At 37.8% G+C, this 15,462-nt stretch overlaps 2 protein-coding genes across 3 annotated transcripts; both read right to left on the bottom strand.

Moving 5' to 3' along the window:
* Positions 1–2,109: 2,109 nt before the first annotated feature.
* On the bottom strand, positions 2,110–9,813 carry LOC119897378 (nectin-2-like). 2 transcript variants are annotated; one of them, XM_038711025.1, is made up of 7 exons: positions 9,659–9,813; positions 8,794–8,873; positions 6,630–6,971; positions 4,924–5,026; positions 4,397–4,431; positions 4,211–4,260; positions 2,110–4,048 (listed from the first exon to the last, which is right to left on the bottom strand). In XM_038711025.1, exons 2-7 carry the CDS (start codon positions 8,855–8,857, stop codon positions 3,911–3,913), a joined length of 732 nt encoding a protein of 243 aa, XP_038566953.1. In that variant the 5' UTR covers positions 8,858–8,873; positions 9,659–9,813; the 3' UTR covers positions 2,110–3,910. The 2 variants fall into 2 exon arrangements, with proteins under 2 accessions (XP_038566953.1, XP_038566954.1); XM_038711026.1 differs by lacking the exon at positions 6,630–6,971.
* Positions 9,814–13,005: 3,192 nt separating this feature from the next.
* Positions 13,006–15,060, bottom strand: LOC119898274 (carcinoembryonic antigen-related cell adhesion molecule 6-like). The gene is made up of 4 exons (XM_038712462.1): positions 14,742–15,060; positions 13,838–14,113; positions 13,357–13,572; positions 13,006–13,034 (listed from the first exon to the last, which is right to left on the bottom strand). The coding sequence occupies exons 1-4, from the start codon at positions 15,058–15,060 to the stop codon at positions 13,006–13,008; spliced, it is 840 nt and encodes a 279-aa protein (XP_038568390.1).
* Positions 15,061–15,462: the final 402 nt, after the last annotated feature.

Genomic DNA, 15,462 nt, shown 5'->3' with positions numbered 1-15,462 from the left:
CAAACAACAAAACATGCTTCAGAAATAAATTGCCTACCCCTGCCTTAATGTCACTTCACACCACTCCTGTTCATTTCATAGGGAAATATACTTTTTACTTCACTACATTTATTTAATAGGCCTAGTTAAAGTCACTTTGGCATGCAGAACATATGAGCAACTTGAAACATATGATGCATTGTTTTACATTAATCTACTGTATTTAACTGTATGCTTGAAATGTTCTTCTCCATGTCCAGCTAAAACATTCCAAGAACTTTAAAATTCACCTTGATGTATTAGTAACAACCCAATGATATTGGGAATGTAAAAACGAAACGGTATTTCTTCTTTTTTCCCTATTTTGCCTCAAACGAAAAAACAAACCATGAAATGTACACGGACCATTTTGCTTATAATAGGCTACTTGTGTAGCCTACTTTTATTTGAGTACAATTTTGAATGCAGGACTTTTACTTGCAATTGAGTATTCTGTGTTACATTTACTCAAGTAAAAAAAAGGAAGTGAAAGTTTCAGTACTTGTCTTAATGAAATAGTCAGCATTTCATAAATAACCAAAACCTCTTGTCTTACCTTGAATTGTGATATAAATCAACAACAGACGTACAAGGGGTGATCTGCTGCAGATTTTCATTGAGCACATCTACAGGGGTCAACAGAATTACAGAAATAACAATTATACAATGACTTTGCTGTGTTTCCTGCAGTGTTGAGACTTCCTATGGTTCATTCCTCCCTGCCTCCGCCAAGAAACCCCTGTAGCACACTGACCTCATGTGGTCAACTGATGATGATGTGCAGACATGCTCTTGTGTTGTGGAATAAAAGTAAGAGGTAATACCTGACAATCTATGATTCGTTCTACAATCACAGGTTTTAGGTGTCTGGTTACTAAAAGATAATCCAACACTTCCAACCAATCAGAACTGGGAATTCTCAGTGGCCATGGTATAATGAATACTAGAGTTTAAATGGAACAAACAAAAAAATCCTGTGAAATCCTGGCTGCTCAAAACCATAGTGTATGCAGTAACTGCGAAAATATATTAGAATATTTAAAATAGATCCATAAGTAGTAAAACTATATTTAATCCATCTTTATGTAGCATTAAGTAACAGTATGGTTGTTAAAGAAAGCCATGAAATAAATAAGTGAACATTCCCCATTGCTATAAAAATCTTCATAAAAAGTTTTAGGAAGCACCAAAAATGTCATTATTGATGACAAGCCTGAAAAATGATTAAGCAAAATAGGTTTTCTTGGATGATTTTGCAATAGGAATGTTTGTATGTCAGTGTTGCTTTGTTTAACCTGTCAATCCAATGAATTTATCCTTTTTTAATATTTTGTATAAGCATCATTTTGATGTTGGAGGAATAATGTTGTAACTACTGTATATTGTTTACTGTATGTGGTGTAAGTGCAAACATTGTTGATTGTATGTAATTTATTTAAATGTCCCATGAGGGATACAAATAAACAATATGCTGGCAAACATGTTGTTGTTCGACACTGAAGTGGCTCTATGTGTCTAAAATAAGGTGAAATTACAAATCTAATAATGGTTCCTTATTACTCATTTTCACAATGTACACTGAGGGAGGTGCAGACCAGTTTTGCTTGAACACATGTTCATTAAAATAAAACCAGTTACACAACTCTTTTCCAAACCCCAAATGTTTTCAGCTATCTTGCCTTAATCAGGGTGGTGTTTCCTTAACTCGCAATTATGGATGGGAGTTAATTTTGTTGAGCTTTCATAGAAAGGCCCCTGTGTAAGTGCACAGGAGGTTTGCCTTGACTGTCTGCATTTGGGAACTATCTCTCTGCCTTGCATTACCAGTCGTGAAAATGCTTGCTGTTTTGTCCTCAGGTTAGATTACTTCACAACAAAGCTCATGAATATGCATGGCTTATTCTCAGTAGTACTACTACATTGAAACGTGTCTTTGCTTTATGAGTGAACTGCATTTTTTCTTCTCTGTCTGAGTAATATGATGAACTACCTTCAAACGGCATTTGTCTTATCTCTCTTATCTACTTCCTGTCATAACCCTACAGTACAAAACAAACCAAGAAAAGAAGAGAAACCACGGATTTCACAAGATCTGTGAAAATGAAGAATTTTATTAAGCAACAAACAAAAAGTTTTGTTTTAAAGCAAATGTAGATAAAATGTACATAACTGTGCACTGTTGATTCTGTCCATCTCTCCACTTGTCTGCATGAGTTGATAAGCAACAAGCAACACCACTGACATATCTCAAATGTATTACTTTGATTGTTCCACGCACTGACTTTCAATATAAGGTACATGAGCGCTTTTTGTTTGTTTGCATTTCTACACAACAAAAAAAACTGCTTATCTTCTGACAACACAAAGTGAGCAGACAAAATCTCACACCCACAAAATCGCACTGTCAGGAAATGCTGCTCGCAGACACTTAAATCTCTGATGGTATTGTTCAGAGATGGTGTGCACTACTACAGCAACTTTGCAAACAAACCAACTATATTTTGTCACCTTTTCCACATATGGCATTATCAGACCGTAACATCTGCATACAGGATTCTGCCATTGACACTGAGCAAAGTTCAGACCCAAAGCAGACAAAATACAGGGCAGGATGTAATACTTAAACTATTACCAAATTGGAATACATAAAGTATGCAATTCTTGTTTTTGTTTTAAAGCTGCTGCACAGGTTTGTAAGTGTGAAGAAATAAGCAGGATTAGGAAAGAACAAGTAGGAATTTGAAACCACACAACATTATGTCCAATGTAGTTAAATCACAATAAAATTAGAATCTAGAAAGATAATTGTAATGCAAGTTTGGCATTATATTTAAAGTCCCAGAGGCCTTCAGCTCTTGCCATCACATGCTACCCAGGAGTTAGTTCCCTCTTGATTGTGTATTTTTACATTTTTCTTATTTTGTCTTCCTCCTTTGATGGCCAGCAAAGAAGGAACACAATTGTTGTGTGATCTACTCATAATGTTTAGTTATCTTGGCCACAGTCAAAACACAGCAGGTCATTGGAGCCAGATAATATTTTTGCCTAACACATCCGTAACTAGAACATTACATGAGAGAAATTGCCTGCAAAAACATTGGATTGCCAAGAAATATGGTACAGACACTCACAGTCCCCAGAGGATGAAGCCTGCTGGCCTTGGCGATCCTCTGACCTTTCCTCTAGGGCCACCATCAGCTTACACTTTTAGTTCTTTATATCTTGACAGCTATTTGATGGATTGCTGTGAAATTTGGAACAGGCATTAACGGCCCCCAGAAGATGTATTGGAAAAACTTTGATCTCCTGACATCAGGTCAAAATTTGTCCAACAGCTTGGTTTATGACCAAATACATGCAAATTGAATGACATTTCCATCAGCCTCAGCTGTACTTAGTGTTTAGGAGTAATTAAAAAATGTTCGTATGCTTATATGCCATCCGATGGTGAACATTATACCTGCTAAACATCAATGTGCTAGCAGTATCATTAAGCATGTTAGCATGCTGATGTGAGCATTTAGCTCAAGTGCAGACAGAGTGCAACTGTGAGCATGGCTGCAGACTGTAGTCTCTGTTAACTTGGTGATAAACATATTGCATTTCCTTTATGCTGTTTCACCTGCTATGAGGCTGTAGTGGAAACACATCATCACTGCTTGGCTTGAAACGTGCCCATGGAAAAAGGTTATATGAGAACATCAATAGATGGCCTGGAGCAGCCAGAAAGGTTAGGTTTTATTTTAGGAGCAGTTATGCAGTTAAGCAGTTAGAGTTATGATACCAAAATTATGGTAAATGCAACTTGCACACAGCAGCTGTTATTTCTTTTGTCATCAGCAAATATAAGAAAGACAGCTTCAACATCACCTTAGAATACATACATTTCATATCATTTGGGCTGCTGGTGCAAAACTACAACCTCTGAATATGTGACATCATCAGCACGAGCTGTCTCTGTGTGTTTGTCATTGAATGAAGGTGTGGCATCTCGGGATGATATGAGCTTGATGTCAGAGTAGACCACATCCTATAAGTAAGTGTGAGAGAAAGTGTCAAGGAGGAAACTTTGTTACTTTGCTCTCTTTTATCTCTTTTCCTTATCACAACAACAGCATAATTGAACTTAATTTGACTGAAACGTATTCAGCTGTAAGTCAGAAATTTAGCTTCAAACGAACTCTGAGCTCACCTCCTCAATAACAGGTGGCCTGGCCACATCAATCACTGAACCACCTGTATCTGAAAGACAGATACAGATAGATTTGGTCAAGGGAACTGAAAAAAGCAACAACAGATGCAACAAAAAATACATTCATGTGTAATACATTAGGTGTGTAGAAATAGAGTGAAGGGGAACTTGTGCTTTTGTTCTCACCAATGTGGACACGGTGTCTGACCGAAGAATGAAGTCTGAATAAGAAAAAACAACAAAGTTGCTGCAATTAGTTTAGTTTCTGCATGTAATAACCTGACCTGAACTGTATTTTCTTTCTAATCCTTGAAACCCTTTTGTATAAAGCATTTATACCGTCTTAAATAAGCCAAGAAAATGTTTTGAAGAATTTTACAAGTCTAACAATAAATATAAAACTACATGATGCAGAGTTATGCATACGCCTAAACAGCTCATGGTAGCTCACCATCTTAAAAAGTTGGTTGGTTGTTTCTGTAATTTGTGTACTGTATATATACAAATTAAAGACCAAAATAGAAAGAGGAACAAGATCCTCATTAGTCCAGCATATACAGTAATACTTTTAAATATAACAGCTGATATATTTGTCACATTTATGACATAAAAGTCTTGGTTATGGATTTTTTCTCTATAGCATCTACACTCCTACACAAAATACACATCAGACACTCAGACACACACACACACACACACACACACACACACACCTTCTGATGAAGATGAGGTAAGTTATGGTGGCCATGATCAATAACAGCAACATGACTGCAATCACTATTGCAGAAACCATCTTTGGTGATAACGGCATCTGTTCTGGGAGAAGAAACATTACTGTGATGAACTTTGTGTGTGTCTATTGTGAAAATGTTTTAAGTTAAGAGTCTTTACATTATCCCAGTCCGTTTATCATTGCTATTTCATTGGTATAGTTGGGAGATATTAGGAAATACACACACATAGCATAATCTTTCTTTTAAAAGTTGTATTAAATGATCCCACTTATTTACTAAGAGAATTAAAGCCATTTTATTCCCCACTGACAAGTAATTGACAGTATGTCAACTTCAAATGTAAAAAACCCCAACAAAATATTGTATTCGTGTGTGTAGGGGAGACTGGGGATGGTTGTAACATTTTTGACATTTCTGTTAGCATCTCTGAGATTTTTTAAACCAGTGCATTCAAAATGTGATACAAACTATATGTAAAGGCCTTTTCACACGGGAAGTGACAGCCCGCCTGCGTAGTCGCCTGGCCCCGCGGGGTCGCTCTGTGCTTCTCATGTGAAGACACCGAGACAGACGCTCTGCGAGTAAACGGAAGGCGCTCAATAGATAGTAACCACGGCAACGGCTTCTGTGCACTGTATTCCTTCATAGAAGTGAAACTATAGGCTAAGTAACGTTAGCTGATAGCTATATATAATATAGCTATATTATTCATATAGCTGATAAATCTATTGATTGATTGATTGATTTTTATTTAGAATGGACCATGTGCAATTAATAACATAAATGTAAACATTTGATGCATTACACCAGAGTTAGCCTTAGGCTAATTTACATCTGCAGTCCCTCATGTAAACGCCCTCCTTTTAAGGTCCTGTTAATATATTTCAGGGAAGTCACAGATGGAGAGGATCAGTCTCTCATGCTTCTTCATATTCTTTCCTAGTCTAGCTTAAAGTGAAACTAAGTGTTTGTGTGTGTGTGTGTGTGTGTGTGTGTGTGTGTGTGTGTAGAAATGATCCAAGTATCTTAGTTGCTGTCAGTCATAATAGTGACATAGTAGCAAACATAATAATACAATTTTTCAAAATGTACAAATGTGCACCACCTAAATATTATAATTTTAGTATGTGTGTATGTGCTTGTTAGTCTTGCATCATCACAGTGGTGACAGACATATGGCACTGAGTGCAGGCCTCATGGGCCCACAGGGAAGCCTACGGGTCTAACATTTGAACATAATAATAAAACAATTAAACATTACTATTTGTGAGTCAGACACATACTGAAATACAAAATGAAAACATAAATACAACTAAATATTTTCTTTGGGTAGGTTGAAACAATTACATTGTTGTTACAACTAACCCAAACTCTTGTAGCCATGAACTAGCTTACCTTACAGTTTACAGCTAAAACCTTAGCACTAACAGCTTGCATTAAAGATATATACATGGACACACAATAAACATGATTTAAGACAAAACATGCAATGCTATAACAAATTCTTGTGTTTTTTTGTTTTTTTTTCTCCCCCTCTTCAAAATGTAGTTACTTTTCCCCATGTGGAATAAGGTGATTTGTAACTTCCTGATTGGAGAAATTAGATGTGTTACAACTGACCTGTGTTACAACCACTCCCGGTCTCCCCTATGTTTTGTTTGTGTAAAAATGCTTTTCTTACTCACTTTGAACAACAAGGTTGGTGTTTCCTTCAAATGAACCACTAGGAAAGGCTGCAATGTTGCAGGTGTATGACCCTGCATCTCTCATTTCCACTTGTCTAATTATCAAGGATTGTTCTTTAATGTCCACTCTCTCCTTCAGAAATGTATTTTGAGCAGCAACTCCATAGTTCCCATTAGAAACAATAATGTTCAGTTTCTCTCCTTGTGGTGGATTCAGATCCCACTGAACCTGAGTAACATTTTCGCCTTTTGATCCTGGGATAAAGTGGCATGGCAGGGTGACATCCTGCCCGAGGTATCCAGTCACTTCAGGCCAGACTTTGACTTTTTGTGCCTCAAGAACTGCCAAGAAAATAATGCGATGTGATGATTTGGTGGCAGAAGTAATGTTGAACTCTGACTACACTGTTTACACTCTGATTGACTTTGTTTCTATTAGTAATTACTCAACTGACCTTTTTTCAGACAGAGTAAGGCACGTTACATACTAATCTTTCTACATCTCTGAATATTTACTGTAATAAAGCTATGCATGTATTATTATAGAACTTGGCTATAAAATTTGTTTGTAAAAAGAGGAAGTTTCACAACTGAGTCTCAAAAACATTTCATGTCATGTCATTTTAAATGAGATAAAATAAATATTAGCCTAAACTAAATTATATGTTCCACACACAGAAGCCTTCATACAGTATATACAGTGGGTACGGAAAGTATTCAGACCCCTTTAAATTTTTCACTCTCACCTTTGTTTCTCAGCCATGAGTCGTTTTGGGAAAGATGCAACAAGTTTTTCACATCTGGATTTCTGTATCCTCTGCCATTCCTCCTTGCAGATCCTCTCCAGTTCTGTCAGGTTGGATGGTAAACATTGGGGCGGCTGTGGCTCAGGAGGTAGAGCGGGTTGGCTGTTAATCGGAAGGTCGGCGGTTCGATCCCTGGTTGCGTGTCGAAGTGATACTGAACCCCGATTTGAACCCCATCTTGTTGGAAGGTAAACCTTCGGCCCAGTCTGAGGTCCAGAGCACTCTGGTATAGGTATTCGTCCAGGATATCCCTGTACTTGGCCGCATTCATCTTTCCCTCGATTGCAACCAGTCGTCCTGTCCCTGCAGCTGAAAAACACCCCCACAGCATGATGCTGCCACCACGCTTCACTGTTGAGACTGTATTGGACAGGTGATGAGCAGTGCCTGGTTTTCTCCACACATACCGCTTAGAAATAAGGCCAAAAAGTTCTATCTTGGTCTCATCAGACCAAAGGATCTTATTTATCACCATCTTGGAGTCCTTCAGGTGTTTTTTAGCAAACTCCATGCGGGCTTTCATGTGTCTTGCACTGAGAAGAGGCTTCCGTCGGGCCACTCTGCCATAAAGCCCCGACTGGTGGATTGCTGCAGTGATGGTTGACTTACTACAACTTTCTCCCATCTCCCGACTGCATCTCTGGAGCTCAGCCACAGTAACCTTTGGGTTCTTCTTTACCTCTCTCACCAAGGCTCTTCTCCCCCGATAGCTCAGTTTGGCCGGACGGCCAGCTCTAGGAAGGGTTCTGGTCGTCCCAAAATTCTTCCATTTGAGGATTATGGAGGCCTCTGTGCTCTTAGGAACCTTAAGTGCAGCAGAAATTTTTTTTGTAACCTTGGCCAGATCTGTGCCTTGCCACAATTCTGTCTCTGAGCTCTTCAGGCAGTTCCTTTGACCTCATGATTCTCATTTGCTCTGACATGCACTGTGAGCTGTAAGGTCTTATATAGACAGGTGTGTGGCTTTCCTAATCAAGTCCAATCAGTATAATCAAACACAGCTGGACTCAAATGAAGGTGTAGAACCATCTCAAGGATGATCAGAAGAAATAGACAGCACCTGAGTTAAATATGAGTGTCACGGCAAAGGGTCTGAATACTTATGATCATGTAATATTTCAGTTTTTCTTTTTTAATAAATTTGCAAATATTTCTACATTTCTGTTTTTTTCTGTCAAGATGGGGTGCTGAGTGTACATTACTGAGAAATAAAATGAACTTTTTTGATTTTTGGAAAATGGCTGCAATGAAACAAAGAGTGAAAAATTCAAAGGGGTCTGAATACTTTCCGTACCCACTGTAAGATGCAATGTAATCAGCCTTTAAAAAAGTTTAAAGTTTAAAACATTTTGTCTTACCTGGGAGTAATGTGATGTACATCAACTCCAGCAGTATGATAGGTGATTTGCTGCAAGTTTTCATTGTGCACAACTACAGGCTGTGGAATAAATAACAGAAACCCCTTTGAATACAACACAGTCCTGCTGTGTGTATATGTTAAAATAGCATGTCATGCACTGGTAGAAGAAGTACTCAGATATAAGTAAAAATAGTAATCCTACAGTGCAGAGGTACTCTCTGTTACAAGGGAAAGTAAATGTACAAAAATTAGCATAAAAATATACTTAAAGTAGCCTACCAAAGTTATTATTCAGAATGCCGATTTCAAAATAATACATATAGCCTACTAGTGTAATTAATTAAAAAGTGCATTAATGTGTTCATTACATCAATGTTGCAGCTAGTAAATGTGGAGCTCGTTTTAACTATATATGTATATAGTAGTGGACAATTTCATAAAAATACATAATTATTAGTTGATTATATTTTGTATTATACTAAGTAATTATTAACTAAAGCTGTCAGCCTATGTAAATGTAGTGGGGTACAGGTAAGCCAACATAAACCTCAAAAAATACAGTGCTCACTGATCTCATGTGCCAGCTTTTGAACAAGCAGCTTTCAAGTCAACATTCATTGTTTCAAAGAGACAGAGGCAAAGAGACAAAGAGGAACAACACAACGCTGCAAAACCAGGGCTTGAATAATTATCGAGAAGACTCAGATACTAAATAGCCTAAAAGTCGTAGCCCACTGTAAGGTATAGGCTATACAATATTTTGTCCACTCCCTGCTTCAAGCTTCAAGTTTAAGTAAACTTCCAAATCTTTTGTGTAACAAAACAAGTGAAATGGTCTTAGTACCCTAATTAAAATAACTTACCCATGAAAGAGAAGAGGATCCGGTCACTACTGCGGCAGGAAACAATTCATCAGCTCTCTCCACTTTTACCAGGGATAAAAACTACATGACAACTCTTACAGGCGGCTCGTTTCTAGCTCGCGTTCAAGTCTGCAATTTCCAAGTCAAAATGAGCATGATTTCCTATCCTTTGCTTATTCCCCACCGCCACCCAAAAGATACAGACCAGTAGAACAGTGACCTCGTGCGACAAATGATGATACTGACGTCAAAAAAACCCTAACGTGATGTTGAATTTATTTATTTATTTATTTGAGAAACTAGCTTACTACTGGAAATGGCCATTACCATACAGGAAATACTGAATTACGGTTTGTGAATTTAGAGCTGTATCAATATCAGACATTCTCTGATTCTTTCAGTTGCAATACCACAACAGGATGTAGTAAAAGTCAATATCACAGCAAAATAATTATATAAAGTTATGTTGCTTTTGGGTCCGTGTGCATGGCCACCTTGTGCTACCAGCCAAAAAACAAATATCACGTTTTATTTGTGATGGCAAATTAAAGCACACAAATATGACTTGTTTTATTGTCGTGGTGCAATTCAAATTTTCCTTACTTACATATATGATCAGCTATGATTATCAATACTGTTTGGGAACTGTTTGGCTGTTACATACAGTTACATAATCCGCCACCAATTTGATATAAAACATATTAATGTCTTAGGTGATGCCTAATGTCCTCTTTATTTATGTGTAAAAATAATCATTATGCATCCCTAGGTTTTAGTTGCCGTGCATACATGCTGTGGTCCTGCATGCCTATCAGAGTTACTTCTTACTATGTGTCAGAATCTGATTCATGTACACCTGCATTCAGACCATTGCAGCATCAGTGGTAGATAGCAGCTGGAAAGGAGTCCACAAATGATATCATGTCAGGTCAATCTCAAAGAATATGAAAAATTTAACATTCTGAATAATGACTTTCTAATCAATGGATAGAAAGGGCACAATCTAAAGACTAAAGCAGAAAACTGTCTGAATAGATTTTTACCACCACATGTGCTCAGTCTGTTAATTAATTAAGATACAGCTCATCTTCCTCAACAGTTTTAGTTAATATGCTGGATGATAACAGTGTGAAGAAACAAAAGAGCACAAAGCAGTGTGTTCATTTCATGGCCTCACACCAGTGACCTTGTGTCAAGCCTCATGAAGGAAGCTGCATCTTATAAAAGTGATGTATAATTATCTCCTCCAATCAGAGCCCCAGGTGCTCAACAGGCTAATCGGGTCAGGTATGCAAAGCTTTGCCTGTTTCAGTTTGTTGAACTCAGCTTGTTGCCAGCATGTAAATTACTGATTTACAGGGCAAGACAGGAATAACAACTGCATCAGGCACAGCTCTGCATCCTGAGTTACATTGGTCAAAGCATGCGTTCTTACTGGAGAAGGTGGTGCATTGAACATTGTGAATGTGTGGGTAGAGTAGGCTAGAAATAGCTAGAAATGAAACAAATACAGTTATGTTTCATCTCAGTGCTTTTCGTAAAGAACACTGAAAAGGAGGGTTTACGTTTATATACTGTATAAAGCCGGAATCTGTTATTATTCTGACAGTATAACTTCTACTTTCAGTCATATTTGTGTTCTTCAGCTCTGTCTTCATGTTGTTTTCCTGGTGGGTGTTACAATAGAAGTGTCAAATTCACTCAGTGAAATGGCTTCTGTGCTGCTGCAAGTGTCATGGTCAACACTGGTGGAATGTAACTAAGTACATTTACATAAATACTGGACTTACTTTAAGTACAATTTCGAGGTACTTTAGTTCATTATTACCAAATTATACAACTTAAGTTAGCTCTACTCTACATTTCAGAGGGCAAGAATATGCTTTTTCCTATATATTTATCTGACTGATATCATTACTGGTTACTTTTCAGATTCACATATATACATACATACTATGCATGCACACACACACACACACATACTCGTGCACTTTTTCCTTCACTGGTGGTCAATGTAATACTTCATCCCACAGCTTCCTTCGAGCACATGAGTGTAGGCTGCATTTAAGTTAAAATGAAAACACACAGAGTCTGTAGCCACAATAATTCTGTTAAACAGACAGTAAAACTTCAAATAAAAGCTAAGTCCCGTTTAGATGCCTGTCCCTTTTACTGGCCTGGTGTGGCCACGCGTTTTGACAAATAAAGGCAAGTCTCAATGAGACGCCTGGTCTGGTTTTCTCGATTTATAAAACCCCTTAAAGCTCACTGGGTCACCAGCTTGAGTTAGTGCATACATATGTAAATACTTAAACTTTCGACAATATGGACTTGTTACACATCGTTAGATTGGTTAGATTTTCCACAATTCAGTCGTGTTAGTGAGCAAAAAGTATTATTCATTCATATTTAGCAGCAGCATTATATGGTAAACAAGAGAGATGAGGAAAAAAGAGATGACTCCTGACCTCTGAAGTGGCCATAAAGTCAGAATGTGTGTCCATTCCTCGATTATTTGTAATTCTTCAGTCCATAAGACCACCGATCAAAAGAATTACACCGGTGTTTTCATAAAGTTAATCCAAGTTGAAATAACTATGGTAACCTTTGGCTTTCATCCCAGAAGGTCTCTCTGTCTTTTAATTTTATAGCAGCAATATTTATAATGGGTGAAAAAAATAATGGGTGAAAAAAACAATTTGATTGTTTGTTTCATTCGCATCTTTGCTGAGCTACAGTTTTGTGGGAAAGAAATTAAAGGTCTGTCTCATATAGACGCCTGTCCCGAATATAGGCTGGGTGAGTTCAGTGATTAAAGCAAATAAAAGCCTGGGGTATTACTTGAAGTTTTTCAGTACTGCAGAATTCCATTAACAGGTGGTAGAATATTTAATTTAAATATTTTAATTTATTTCACGCTGTATGTTGTAAATGTAGACATTCATTTATTCATCATTTATTACTGAGCAAATTGTGCATTTATTAATAGATAATTTTGAATAATATAAGATGCACATATCCCAGAAAAAATATAAATGACAGGAAACAATCATGCATTATCACAGGGATAATAAAAATATAAACATAAAACAAGTGTTCCTCGTGATCTGGCCATCAGCTTCTTCTCAAAAATGCCTTTCACATCGACAGCGAAGGAAGTTTCTTTTTACAATAATCATGTCTTTAGCTTTAAAACAAGTGATTCATTCTGTATTCTTATTGTTTTCAAACTGATTTCCAAAAGTCTATTGAATTAACAGGTGAGATCATTGTTTTTCCAATATGAGCGTCAGCATCAGAGTCTCTCGAATCAAAACATTTATGGCTGTAGCATACTCTGGTTGATTTTAATCTGGGTCCTTTTTCAAGGAAGAATCTGAGAAAAAATAAAAAGCAATGTTAATGAACATGACAATGAGACAGAACAAATCGTAATAATAGGAACTTAAATATGACCAGTAATTCAGATATATAATAAAATACTAATCTCACCTGTCATATGTCACCCGCCACATCCTCCTCACATTAACGCTCTCAGAGTCAGCGCACTGATTGGAGACACTAAAAACGACCAGCAGGGAGCAGTGCAGGACGCTTCATGTAGCAAAAAAGACTGTTATCACCCCTTGAAATTCCTTCTATTGACAAATAAATTGATGCATCACGTTCCTATCTCGTGCAAAAAAGTGAAATCTCACCTCTCAGATTTAGAACTGTGGTGTTTTCCAGCATGGTCACCATATTTCTGGCAGTGCAGGTGTAATTCCCTGTGTTTTCTGCCCCAAACCTCTCTATAATGTACATGGAGTTATTAACACGCTTCTCATTGCTGTTGAACATCCAGCTGAAGTTTGCTGGTGGGACAGAGGCTGCTGTGCACTGCAGTGTCACTCTCTGGCCAGGTGCTGCTGCTGCTAGTCCAGTAATTGATATGTTATGTGGTCCAACTGCACAGAAAATACACACACACACACACACACACACACACACACACACACACACACACACACACACACACACACACACACCATGTTACGGCTATAGAGTTCAGACCTGTACCTAAATGCCTTTAATATCTGCAAAGAGTCAGGAGCTAATTTCTGAAGATTTCAACAAATACATACAGTTTGTCCATACTCTTTAGTCCATAGTGACAGGTCTACAGTGAGCAGTACTCACAGTTGATGGAGAGATTATAGGCCACAGTCATGGTGCTGACTGGGTTGCTGACTTGACACTGGTAGGTGCCATGGTTGGAGCTGTGAACAGGTTGTATGAACACTGTCCTGTTGTCCATGGAGAAGCTGACTCTGCCTCCTGAATGGAGAGACAGGCCGTCCTTTATCCACAGAATGGTGCTGATGGAGCCGGAGGCCTCGCAGCTGAGGTTTGTGGAGCTTTTATCTTCTATTAAGATGGCTGCGGGGCTGCGGATGGTGGCTCCAGTTATCAGCACTGGCAGAACACAATAAGTGACAGTCCGATACAAATGGTTCAAAACACAACAAATTCAATGTAAATGCATTTTGGTGCTGGTCAAATTAGATTTGAAGTTGGCAAAAAAAAAAAAACTCCAATGTCCCTTTAAGTAGATTTATTTATTTATATTTGTTACTATTTATTTTTGTGACTTCACAAGTCATGTCACAGCTGGAAAGGCTGTTTCAAAGTGTCACTGTAACTATTAATGATTTGAAGACACCACAAAGATTGTGTTGGAAATGTTCAATATATTGTGATGTGATATTGGTTCTAGCTAATATTTTGCTTTTTGTGTAAATTCTTATTTAGTCTCAACCGTACTAAACTGCATTTTACTACACATATTGTTTGTGTATGTGTCCAAAAACCACAAAAAACCACAACATAATATTGATTCCTGGCAGGAATTTTAGTTTAGTGTCTATAAACATACAGAGAAATTAAGATTTCTGTACTAAGATAGTGTATATCCATTAATTTAATTTAATATCATTTATTTAATCTGCCTGAATTTATATCAGTACACAGTCCTTTGAAGACAGTAATTTTAGAAGAATTGTTACCCTTATTTCAAATGACAGGTGATTAACATTCCACCCACCGTACACATTCAGTGTGATTTTCCCCTGTTGCTGCAGCCCTCTGTCTGCTATGACAGTGACAGTGTACTCCCCACTGTCCTCCAGCACCAGGTTCCTGAGCTCCAGGGCCCCTGTGGCTCGGTCTAGTGAGATTCTGCTGTCATATCCGGGCCCGGTGACGTTGATGCTGGTGGAGGTGATGATGTTACTCCCGTTGAATCTCCAGCTGACTGAGAGGAATGGACTCTCAGGAGGTATGAGGGTGGTGGTGAACTTCACTGTGCCTGCCACAGCTCCGCTCAGGGGTCCCAGGGGTAAGATACCCTCACCGGCACACATACCTAATTACCCAAAACAGAAAATAGCAACATGGTTATACTTTTGAAAGTGCTGTAAGCCAAGTGTGACTTTAATGTAAAACATAAAAAAAATCAATCAATTTTGGTTATTAATACAATTAAACAAAATTCATAATGTAACTTGTAAAATTACACAATCCTTTATTTATGTAATATAATATTTTTATATTTAATCTACCTGATAAAACAAGCACCAGACAAGCAGCAGTCCTGAGCATCTTGTTGTCCATGCTGAATAATGACTAATGTAACGTTGTCTTACAGTCTTCTCTTCAATGAAAGTCATGGGTGCTCCTGCTCTTTTATCATCTCACACCCACAGCACAGGACCATCTCCAGCCCCCAGACTCAGTAACAAAAAAGCACAAACACTGTTTACGAT

Source organism: Micropterus salmoides, unplaced genomic scaffold (assembly GCF_014851395.1).
Source record: "Micropterus salmoides isolate LMB-PRFRI ecotype aquatic unplaced genomic scaffold, ASM1485139v1 Ms_hic_scaffold_11, whole genome shotgun sequence".
In the NCBI taxonomy this organism is placed as follows: Eukaryota; Metazoa; Chordata; class Actinopteri; order Centrarchiformes; family Centrarchidae; genus Micropterus; species Micropterus salmoides.
This window is presented reverse-complemented; position numbering and strand designations above follow the sequence as displayed.